This window comes from Bemisia tabaci, chromosome 7 (assembly GCF_918797505.1).
Source record: "Bemisia tabaci chromosome 7, PGI_BMITA_v3".
In the NCBI taxonomy this organism is placed as follows: Eukaryota; Metazoa; Arthropoda; class Insecta; order Hemiptera; family Aleyrodidae; genus Bemisia; species Bemisia tabaci.
Window position 1 is genome coordinate 27,782,641 of NC_092799.1, and position 12,702 is coordinate 27,795,342.

The following is a 12,702-nucleotide window of genomic DNA, read 5'->3' on the forward strand; positions in this document are numbered from 1 at the left end:
TACCAAATTTTCATATCAGATCAATTCCCATTAATTTCTTCTTTCTTCGCTGTTTACTAATGAAGCGAGAGGGATTAATACCTGGCCACCTAGCTGTCGTGAGATAGTCAGCGTCATTTTACCTCAAAGTTTTGTCAGATCGCGTCGCTTTCCAGTGTAGGAATTGAGTAAGGTTGGTGTTTTGTCATTAATTTTTTTCTATCTTGATTTTTATGCAACTAATAGCATATTGAATATACAATTAATGGTTGCCTACGTTAAATCAAGAATATAGCAACCCTGTCCACTTATTTCCGGTAATTGATAAGTTCCTCACGATTAGTGATACAACAACAATTTCTCATACTTACACGAAGAAACAATGATTTAATCCTGCTTCATATTTCTGATAACAATTATATTTAAAGGAAAACCGTAGAGTGTTGGTCTCGCTGAATGTTTTTTTAATTTGAGGATTACCTACATTCTTGCGAAGAAGTCATTTTTCTCATCTTTGGTAACAATCTTGACTCATGAGAGTGGATTAGGTAAACACCAACAGTACAAGCATAAAGACTTTTGTGCGGCTAGATTGGCCGTTTTCTCCACTGTGCTGCGGTCCAGAGAGGAATACTTTATTTATGTTTTTTCCCCTTCTCCCTCTCGCTCTGTTCTTGAACGCCGCGCCGGCGCCGCCTCTTCTTAACCGCGACAACTTTATCGCGATTGGACGCGAGTGCAAATAAAGTTTCTTCTCCCTCCCTTACTCTATTCGGAACCTATCGTGCCGCGAGCTCCACCGCGACTCCATCGCAATTATTGTTCGAGTTCGAAATTGTCTTTACGCCCGCCCCTCCTTTCATTCCTCGACGTCGCGCGTCGCTCTGGAGCGAGAGTTTGGAACAAACATGTTACGGTTTAGGAACAACTTTTGTTCTACCGTGCTAAGCAAAAACGCAAATTCTGCAGCAAAAGAGAAGCATGAAAATAATGCGCGAATGCTGAAATACACCGTTCCCCAATAACGCGTCGAAGTGACCACATAAATTTCCTGCCGACGCACAGTGGATCAAGTCAATAGGAGAGATCGGCCAATATTCAGAAACTTTACGCGCTTTATAATTCCGTCTGTACAAAACTTTAAGGTTTTAAAAGTAAGTAGATAGTTCCGTTGGTTTCCTCGTGCAACTTCTTGCTGTGAGCACCCTTTGAAATTTTTAAATTCTGTTTTTCTTTTCTTCTTCTTCTTTCTTTTTAAAGAAACGCGATTTTGGGGTTAGTACGATTACACGCGTAAACTGTCAGAACAAACTTAAAAGAGGAAATGTACAGTTAGGTAATTGAACGTTGAAAGTTCAGATAAGAATGTCAATATTTCAACTTAACAATTTTTTCTTTATCATTACAGGTATTGACAGTAGACTATTTACAACGTTACTTTGAAAAAAAAAAGAAATCAAATAAAAATAAAAACAACTGGTCGAATCTCGGCACTTCGCACCGGGGAGCGAAACTGTCCATTTTTACGAAAATGTAAGCGATATGCGAAAGAGGGGGAAGTTAGAAGCCCTCCTTCTTTGATATAGTGAATGAGTGGATGCGGAGTTGGAAACCACATTCGCAACCACCCCTTCGCCCGCCCTCGGCGCACGCTAGGTAGTCATGCAAAGAATCAACAACTCTCTACTGGACTCTTGTTTTTCATTTGCGATCCGCTTAAAAAGAATCGAAGAATATTCGGAATAATGCGTCAGTCACCAAACAAAGAATTGTAAAAGCGGCGCAATCATTTCCGTCGGCACTCTCTATTTGTCTCCCTAAGTTTTAAAACAGTCTGCCGGCTTTTCTAGCCTCGTGCTAGGTACCCTGTCAATCAGATCGTGTCTCAAAAAGCGTGGCTTATTCTCAAGCAGATCAGTAAAATTTTAGTTGACGATCCATCCTTCCCCTCCCCCCCTCTTTCCCGGACGCATATTCCCAAACCCCGCGTGGATTGTGAAAAATCTAGCCTGTCCTCAAAATCGTTAGCCGCTGCCTTCTGAGCCCTGCCGCGGTCGGCATGGGCCTCTTCAGCAAGTGGCCTTGGGCACTGCGGCCATCCTCTCTCCTTTCTCCTTTCTCCCGTTTCGCGTCTCGCCGCGCCGTCTGATTGTCTCTTCAACCCTTCGGAATGAATGGGGGTGACCTCGCGGTCCACTCTTTTTGTTTTCCGGAAAATATCTTCTTCCTCCTCAAAACAAGCCCTTCGCAAAGTTGTCACATGTTGAGTGCATTTTGAAATGCACCATTGACTTGTTCATGAAAAACCGTGATTATTCGATCCACTTGGGACGATTTTTTCAGGTCAGAGTCAAGTCATACCCTGTCTCTTCCGAGATGGATTTCAAATACCAAACATCGATTCACCAATTACCTAAGTATACTTAGCCTACATGTGCTCATTTGATCATTCTAATGTTTCCAAACACCGCGAAAAAATTTATCAACCTTGCTTTAAGTAATCATTTTCATTTGAAACAGTATTTTTAGGTTTCTGCCTTCATTCATTATGTTCAGTCTCTCAAACAACGTAGTTGAATGATGAACTTTTTTTGGGGAACATTTATTTTTCATAAAAATTTCTATTCCTATTTAATGGGGTTTTAATAGCTCTCCTATTGATTCGGGTGAGACACCAAGTGCATATTCATCCTCGCAAATGCAGAAACTTTTTTTTATAACTTTTTTTCACCACCAGGTTTACTGTTTATCCTTTCAAGCAAGGTGATAGGTTCTGCGCAGAACTATATAAGTAAAAGAAAGGAAATAATTGAAAAAAGAAAAAAAAATTACTTGAATTTTTCGTCAAGAATACTGCTCTTGAATCAAGAATAAGGTCACTGGAATAAGGCCGAATCCTGCTTGATATGAGTGGCAGCGGCTTTTTTCTCAAAGTAGGTACGCATTTTGCAGCTTAAGCCAAGAGAAATCTCCTCCTAGCGGCAAATTCAAGAATATTAATTCTTACGTAATCATTTTTTTCCAGTACAAAAGCTCTGCAAATTCCACTAATCAAAGAGGCTTGTGAGATGCATATGCATTGCGCTGCTCTAAAAATGTTCCGAGAGTTTTCCATCAAAAATGTTTTTTACAAAGAACAAAACGGTAGGCATAGCCAATAGACAAGTTTATTGATCATGCGATCAACGAAGGTGACGTCATGACTCTGCATTGCGAAATTTTCGGCATTAAAAAATATTTCCACTGCACGTAATTTAGGCATTTTTCGATGAAAGGGCGTATGAGACGTCCATTTCTGCTAAGATTGTGCAACGTAGTTCTCTATCCGACTGTTTTGCTGTTTATTTTTCGTTGAATCTGCTCAGAGTTTTTCCTGGCGATTTAAAGGACATAAATCGACTATGAATGAATTTCATTTGCCGCGAACGGTAAGAAAACTGCGCAATCGCAACAGCATGGCAAGCTCCATTCGCCCTTTTACCGAAAAAGTCCTCAAATTCTGCTGTTTCAAAAGATTCAACTGAATAAATAAATATTACATCGATTAATTCGTGGCCAAAACTGTTGAGAAGAAATCAGAGGAAGGGCATGAAGGTTGGACGGAGATGAGAGACTACCTGAGCCGAGCCGGTGCGGAGGAGTCTCGGACCCGCCCAAGGGGCTTCGGTTGGGGTCTAAACGGGATTTCACAATCCACGGCGGGGTTTGGGAATATGCTTCCCGGACGCTATGTTACGACACTCATTAAAATGCAATTGATGAGTTCGACTTGTCATCCTGAGCTATAAAAGCCAAAGAAAGGGGAGGGTGGTTTTTTTTTGTCAAAAAGTAAGTATTTTCAATCGGATCGGAGAGGGGTCACTGAATATTTAAACTGATCTTATCGTGATCTTATTTTTAATAACCGTGACCGTGTGATTCCTTTGCTTTTTCAACATCCAAATCATCCCCTCTTTTTGAATCTCCCTCTCTCTCTTTGATCTCCCTCCTTCGGAACCGACTAAATTTCGATCTTCATTTTCCTCAGTCCTTACCATCCGTGTTTCGTTGTTGCGTTGATTGCTCGGTATTGTGCTATATTTTCGTTTTCGTTAGCTGCTGACAGTTGTATTTTTTTCGGCGCTTGTCATTAGGATACCGAAAAAATCAACATCGTGTTGTTTTCGTGCAAACCGACGGACAAATTGAATCTAGGTACCATGTTCCCAATGTTGCACAGCATTTGTCCATTACTTCGAGACCTCACCATTTTGGCCAGGCAAACAAATTTCGAAGAACTAGGAGATACAGATGTTACCCATCTGTTATGGAACTTCCTATTGGAACACGAATATACAGATCCTGGTAGTGTAAAAGTACATCTGTATTTAGAGGAGACTTACTCAAATCCTAGAAACCGACGGGGATTTTATGTGCAGCGTGTCTTGATCGAGAAAATGTTTCAATTTTTAATTCGCCACGACGATTAAAAAAAAAAAAAAAAGTGTAATATGTGTAATATAGTGTTTATAAAAAAAAGTGTGCTACACCAATTCCTTTTAAAAACTACTTCTTTGGAGGAAATTACTCATTCGTATACTTTATGTTAGAGCTCGTTATTGTATTATGTTACGTATCAAGGAACGTGGAATTCGGAAGCTTGTATGTGTCGGTCAGTACCTATTATATGCCCTATGAAGTAATGGCGTCTGTTTTGTGAACGGGACTTTCAACTTTCGTTCATCGCAGAATTTACAATCATGATGTCGTGCTATGGAAACAATTACGGTATCTTCTAGGTGTTTATCGAAATTAATAAATCATCTACTTCCTTGAGACTCTGCAGTTCGTTAGACGGGACCGAAACGCATCTTTAGACACCAAAATTATTGAATTCCGTCGCTTTGTTGCTTTTAAAAGCTTTTGAACTCTCAGCTAAGGACCCAAATAAGCCAGTTAGGTACGTGTAGCTATGGTGTCGTTGCCTCGACCGGGCTGTGCTGTGTGCTGCGTTGCCATGTGTTGGAGGATTGGCTACTTGCCCGGATGTGGCTACCGCCACTCATGATTTTCCGAACGAAGAAGTCTTAAGTATCCAGCTACAAGTAGGTACTCGACCAGATCTTTTCATTTGTAAGTTGTACATTTCTTCGCCCGTAAACAGAGTATTTTTACTCAACTTCATTGGAAACACCCCAGAAATTTTTATTGTTATGTCAACAAACCAAGCAATTATTTATGTCCAGTTTTTAAGACGTAACCTGTAGAACACATCAGCTCAAAACTTTTGCAGATTCTGATTTTGGATCTGATCCAATGGATCGTAAAAGCATTAGACGATATTTCATTCAATCGTAGAGTAATAATGTTGTTCTGTGGCAAATAAAAAATCGGCAGGTTACTACTCTACCTACTTGTCCTAAGGCATCGAGTAGGTTGCGGCACTTAATGCTTGTGCTAAAAAACTTAAGTTTCTGGTTCGATGAGAACAGTAGGTACGCTCTTTTTAATGACAAAGAGCTACTCATTCCTTTGGTCTGCGTGAGGTTACTCAATCAACATTCTTTATTGCACAAAATTTAGAAACTCGTCGGAGCAAGCATATTGATATCAAGTAGGTATCACTTTCTTACAAGAAGAAATACTAAACAATTAATTACGGCTCAACTATGTCAGTACTTTGAATCAGTTTGCAAAACATGTCGTCAAAAGTTTGACGAGGCAACTATTTTCGGGGATTCATTGCTCACCTTCGCCTCTTGATCTCTACAAAATGTCTTTAAAATGATCTATTTAAATTTTATAATACTTACAATTTCATGAATACAATTTCTTTCTATTTGAATTTTCCTCAGATGTAATTTCTAGATACTTATTTAGAATTTTTTTCGACGATACATTATTTCATCAAATTAATTTTTAGGACCAGATAAGATCATATAAACGATTTATTAGATTTAATTACTATTGAAAGAAAAACAATACTTGTAGTATAATAACTAAGGCACAAATCAAAACAAAGGTTTTTTATTTTATTCATTTCCTTAAGAGAGCTTACGCACTCTATAGCAATCGATGCCACGGTTTGTGTTAGCAGAGCTTAAGAAAAAGACATTTTTCTTTGAGATTTCCATAGCTTTATTCGGAATTCAATACGAATGACCAACATGAAGAAAAACTATACAAAAACACTCCATCTTGACTATCTCAACAGTGAGTCAGAGAAAAAGGGTGAGGAAAAATAAGAAGGTTGGGCACCAACCAATTAGGTGCCAGCAAAACAGTGATGCCCGTCGAGGAGAGTTAAATTTACATTAGTGACAACTTAGGTAAATTTATACAGAGAAAATTATCATCTGGCACACTAACTAACACTTCCCCTTGACAGATAATAATTCTTGTGTTCTGTTAAAAGCTGCACAAGGTTGCGAATAGACAATGGGTGGAATGGATAGCGCTGGGCTAATAATTAGCATTTTACTGGTATCAAAATCTAATAACATACACCTACAAAATTGGTGTCTGCTAAAATGGCTGACAATGCTGCAAGAAAGTCGAGGACTCTAATGGATACATTAAGAAATTTGCTTTCCTTTTCTGGCTGTTTGTCTACACGACTAAGGCATATGAACTATACCTAGAGTGCGCAAGCTCTCAAAAAAAAAAAAAAAAAAAAAAAAAAAAAGGAGTTTCGGAGAGGAAATGTAACCGCTCGGGGACAAGGTATCGGTTCATTGGAATAATAATCGAAATACGAGATTTTTAGGGGGCTCTGAGATAAGGATCCACTCCCTCAAGCCGTATTCTTTTTAACCTCTGGCGTCAGTGAGCAGTTCCTTACTGTCGCCGACCGATTAGCGGGTGCGTTGACGCTTATGTCTCAACCCCCTTGTCCCTTGCTCCTTGCCCTTTGTCTCTCGATTACAAATTCAGGTAGAAAACGAGATCCGTCCTCTACGCGGTCGCGTTTATGATTGGGACCGAACACTGCATGCTTTGCTATTGAAATCTGTAGGTTCCTACCGAAAACGCGACACCTCGCTTTCTCGTTCAAAATACGGCTCGAATTCGAACGAAAAGGCGTGTCTTTTCGTTCGAGTTCAGAAACCTTAACTTTGAAGAACGATTTAGACGAAGGTGGAGTACACCGTCATGATAAGTACGGTGCTTTATAGACTCCGCCATAGAAATCCCTTCCAAAATTTTTAACAGTGGAGCTCAAAAATATGGAAGAATATCTAAGCAGTGCAAGAGTTAGCCCATCTAGAATAGTCTCCTTTTACGTTATTTACGTACTTAGATCCATTGCATTAGTGCTCAAGTTTAGCTTCAATCATGAAAAATAAGTTTTGGCAATGTCTTTCTTCCATGCACCATTTTTTCTTCCTTCTCATTTATCAGGGCTTTAAAGATTAGACCAGTTTTTCAGTAGAACCTATTCGTTGAATTTCATCTCAAAACCCTTTCAGCCTTCAGCAACTAATTTATCAATATTATGAGATATTAATGACTATGATTAAATGATTTTTGGGGAAATTACCTAATTTCTTTGTCATTAATTTTTAGATTAATTGGACGATGGCAACAGAGAATGTAGAACCACCAGTAGATTCTGAGGATGTAATAGAGACTATGTACGAGGGTAAGGAGATTCTTCCCTTCTTCTTTACGAAGGAGCGGCAGAACGATCCGAATGAGGCAGAAGTATGGACTTGTAAGGAGAGCTCATGCAAAAAGAGCTTCAAAGTAAGTTTCTTTTCATTAATTAAAATATTCTTTTTATATGAAAAATACAACAGAGATCATTTTAACTGAACGGTATCGAGTAAAATCAGAAAAGCAATACATATACAACAAAAAAATCCCCTCCTCCAGGCTAACTTCGACTTCGAGGTAAGAATTTGAAACTCAGGCCATTCAGGGACCTTCTTTGGTCGAAGGAACCTAGTTCATTGCCCCTCTACAATTATATGGGGTCACCCACTTGAAGAAGAGCAGACTTGAACAATTTTTCGAGTAGAGTCTTACGACGGGGGAAGGGAGTTAAGTCAAGCCTTACGTAAGCCTCCCACTTTAAGAAGAAATAATAATTTTAAATCGAAAAAAAAGCCATCTTTACTCATTAGAACTTGATTCCGATCCGTCCGGATTAAAATTCGATGGTTGATTTTTGCAAGCCGTTGAGGTGTATTTTTTCCTGTTAATTTTATTTATATTATGAAGGTTCGATGTAGAAGGATGCTATGAGGAGTTACCTACGTACATTACAAACGAGTTCATGTATTATTGGAAAGTCAACCATTGTAACTGAGGGAAAAGTAAAATTTTAATCGATTTTCGCGCGAGCCAATATAGGTAATTGATATTTTCATCAATTGGAGGGGGCGGGGGACGTTTTAACCGAAATAATTAAGTAATAATTATTTACAGCATTCGCCCTTTCTAACCTGTTTCATTGTGGGCGTTTTATACGACTATCTGCAGTTCTAATTTATGCATAAAGATGTAGTCAATCCTTAAACGTCTACCTTATGCGAGGGGTTCAATATTGAATGAAGTTAAATCGAGAGACTTGAAGGAAAAGGCTTTTAACTGCAGTTTTTGCTGTTTCGAGAAATAGGTATGTATTTGAAGTTTCGAAATTTCATTGATCTTATAGTGGAGAAAAAAGTTCAAACCGCAATTATTTTATACTTAAAAATTGGAATTTGGGAGCGATCTTTTTCACAGAAAATGTGCATTAAAATGAGATTTTCTTGAAATCAGTAATATGTCACCTTTTTTAAAAACTGCATTAATGCGCCTTGTCTTTTAAGCCTCTCGCGATTACCTTCCCATTCGTTCGATCAATTCTGCAACGAAAAATTGGGGTTTCTGACTCTGTTCAAAATTTTGTCTGAAATCACTTCTTTGCCCGGCTGACCGAAAGGTAGGTATAACTAGGTATACTTCAAAATAAACCATAACGACTACTGTTCATTTAAGTGAATGATATTAACTTCGGGTCGAAATGCAGTTCCTTAGGTATAGCCTCTGCAATGAAAAGAAGAGGAATGTCAAATACCTGAGACTAACGCGTCGAGTGGCCGATAATTGAGGTGGAAAGAATGTTTCCAGCATATAAGGACTGAGGACCTTTATACCTACGCTTTCGATTATAGAACTGGTTCTGCATGAGAAAAAAAGGGGCATTTTTTCCAGCTATTACATATGTTCATTTTTTTCCTTTTCTTACAGACATCTAAAGTTTCTAATTTGAAGCGTCACCTTTGGAGGCAACATAAACTGAAATTTGACAGATTTTGTATTTTGCAAGGAAAAGTCGCCAAAGAGCGTAAGAATAGCTTTCAGCTTAAGAGGGTCTCGTTTCTAATGTCCCAAGAAGAATTCGAAAACCTGGTTGTAAATATTTGCACGGTGAATGGTCGACCTTTAGATCTGTTTGAGGATCCCTCAATTCAGAAGCTCCTCAACCCTATCGCTAAGTGCCTTAAATGTGAAGCAATTAACGCCGAAAATATGAAGGTAGTGGTTAAACTAAAAGCTGCTGCTCTCCGAGAGGAATTGAAAAAGGAGATGAAGGACCGGTACGTCTGTGCCAAGTTGGACGTGGCCACAAGAGGATGCACGAGCTTCTTAGGAGTGAACGTCCAATATACCCTCGAGGGAAAGCTAATGGTCCGGTATTTTAAAACGATGCCAATCACGATGTCCACGAAGGCGGAAGACCTTAAGGACATGGTCCTAGAGACATTCAAAGTTTTCGATCTCGACATTCGGCGGGTCTTCTCTTCCACCACGGACAATGGAGGAAATTTATTAAAGTGTACGCGCCTGCTGAATCAAATGTCCATGAGGGCAAATTCTGCCTCTTCTTCTGCGTCAACCCTAACCCCTCCGTTAACTCCACCTGATTGCGACTCATTCCCTGACGATAACGCTCCAACTGTGGAGGACAGAAGTTTTGAGGTTCAACCGCAGGATGGCAATGGTATGAATTGAATCATTTATTTACGTCTGCATGATGCAATGACTTGAATTTATTACAGAAGCTAGGTTAAGGATCACGGTGTTTAAACGCTCCAAGTTCTCCGTCCTCTTTTCACTCCTTTTGAGTGACCGCAATAATGAGCAATAATTCCTCAATGAATGAAAAATAAGTAATTAATTGGAGAAAATTGTTAACATCCTGAATGAAGCCAGGTACTTGTTCTGAACTTAACCAATTAATACGCCTTGTATCCACGGGACGTTTCAGGGGATTTTTTCTAAGTTCGAATCGCAGGAATAAAATTTATCAGCTTATTTTATTAACAAAAAAAAAAAAAAAAAAAAAAAAAAGAGAGAGAACTATAAGAAAACAGAACAAAATTTCTTCTTCTTCTTCTTTTCAAATTGTTCATGGGACTCCACAATGACTCTTGAGCTGGCACTGTGATTAATGTTGATCAACTCAACATTTTTCTCAACTTCGCAAGTGAGATTTTTCCCTGGAACAAATCCCGCATGAAACGTGTCGTGGAGATAAGGCCATATACAGGCGGGATTTACTTATGGGCTTACGGACGGAGTTAAAGACAAGGGTGCCCATAATTTTCTATACAATCCATTTCGGAATTGCCAGATTACATCGGAAAAGCGAAGAGAGGAAAATCTTATAATTCGATGGGGTTGTAGTTATTTCCGTCTAGTCGATGAATTTTTGTTAGTTTTTTTATTTTCGTAATCCAAACCTGTAATTATGTGACGAGACGATTAATATTTCTTTATACGTAGTCTCTCATGGGCAATCAAACAAGGAATACCAAAAAATTAGAATTATATCTGAAAAATAAACTCTAACACGTCTCGGTGGAAAGCATAGAGCAGCCCCCTCCCTCCTCCCACAGTTTTTTAATCCTCTCTTGAGGGGGGGGGGGAGGGAGAAGACGTCTGAATCAGTCTCACATTGAAGCTAATGACATTTTATTTTTCAAGTTTACCTTTACTTCGATGTACTTATAGTTTTGATTTTTTCTAAGAAATGCTTGAATCCATCGCTTTCCTACCATTCTACTGTCCTGTTTTCTATAGCATGCAAAACACCCTCCCTCCTTGTTTTCAAGTGACGCGAAAAGGAGAGGTATTGGGAGAGAAAAAAATATGGAATGTTAACCAATCAGTAAAATTTGTGAGCATTTAGTCACATAGGTAGGAAAAAAAATAGGTACACTAACGGAGCTTTTTCCTTCTTCTTCATTTCATTACATTATATTCACAGCATCAATACCCGTACCCTAAGGGTAAATATGTTTACAGTGAGTATTATAAAATTAGTGATGACTTTTGGGGTCAATTTCTTAAAACGGGTGGACGGTAACCTTATACCAATCCCACCTTACCTATAATAGTTACCCCACCTATGTCGTCAATTCTTTCGATCACGATAACTATCGTTAGATTTACTTTAGCGTATTCAAATTTTGTAATTTTCTCCGTCTTGGTCTTATAAAGGACTGTATAGAGTTTTGCTTAAATCGCACTTACCGTTTACTTATAAACGGTAATTAAAGTTAGTGCCCTACTTACGCTGTTTTCCGCTAATCTGTTTTTATGCAAGTCCATTCCTTGGTTTTCTTGGTAACCTCTGTTTGCTATCAGCTGATGTTTTTTTATTTGAATTTCTTTTTTTCTTGTTCTCATTTTTTCCCTTTTTTTTAATAAATCACTGCTAGGTTAGGTCTAATTTTTTTGCCAGCATTTAATATATCCCCCCCCCTCAAAACTCATTTTTCCAGCTCCATCAACCTCTCCCCTCAACTTATTTTTCTATCGAATTTATCATTTTTTATTATGGCAAATCTTGCTTCCCTATCACCATTTTTTCGGGGTTACAGATATATTAGCGGCCTCTAGACCCGCGACTCCAGTCACGGACATTGCGCTAGTATTAAAATATATTCATACAACTGTCTGTTATTATTCGCAGCTCCTGCAGGGAATGAGGGTGAGGAAACGGATGAGTTTGGAGCCATTAATGACTCAGAATTATATGAGTTACTACAACAACTAGAAGAGGCGATGACCAGGAAAGGGGTCAACACCATTCGATGTGGGGCGCATACCCTCCAACTTGCAATTCTAGACGCATTGAGTTCTCCTCAAGCCCGTAAGTACCACTTCATGAGAATCTATTTATATTACCGTATTTTATTTCTACTCCGTGTTCCTTTATTTGATTGCAGTTGGAAAATTGAAACGTTCCTTTCATAAGTGAGTTGGCAACCTATTACCTACTGGCACTACGTTCTTCTTTTCATCGTAAGAAATCATGAAAATAGTTTTAACAGAGGTGGAGAATTGATGCGTATTGGCGTAGGTACCTTTGAAATTTTAACTATTTGGACGCTTATGAAAAATAATGAAGTATTTGAATTTTGTATGGTTGCAACTCTTCTGTTTCAGGTGCTGTGGTAGGTAGAGTAAAATTGGCAGTGAGGGAACTCAGAACTGTCACAATAGCAAGACTTTTGAAAGAACTAAACCAGAAAAGTGCCATTATGGGTAATGATACCCGATGGGATTCCGAGTTTCTTATGCTGCAACGAATCCAGGAACTGCGTCCTGTCATTGACGACTCGATTCTGGAAGTGGCAAGAATTTTTAGCCCGGACGACTGGGACTACATCGCGGCATTAGTGTCAGCTCTAGAGTACTGCCGCTTCACGTCGCTCGCATTACAACAGGAGAAGATGCCCTACAGTG

At 38.9% G+C, this 12,702-nt stretch overlaps 1 protein-coding gene across 1 annotated transcript; it reads left to right on the forward strand.

The window, feature by feature from the left end:
* The first annotated feature begins 1,940 nt into the window (after positions 1-1,940).
* Positions 1,941-11,697, forward strand: LOC140225088 (uncharacterized). The gene is made up of 2 exons (XM_072302617.1): positions 1,941-7,704; positions 9,196-11,697. The coding sequence occupies exons 1-2, from the start codon at positions 7,537-7,539 to the stop codon at positions 9,958-9,960; spliced, it is 933 nt and encodes a 310-aa protein (XP_072158718.1). The 5' UTR covers positions 1,941-7,536; the 3' UTR covers positions 9,961-11,697.
* The last annotated feature ends 1,005 nt before the right edge of the window (positions 11,698-12,702 follow it).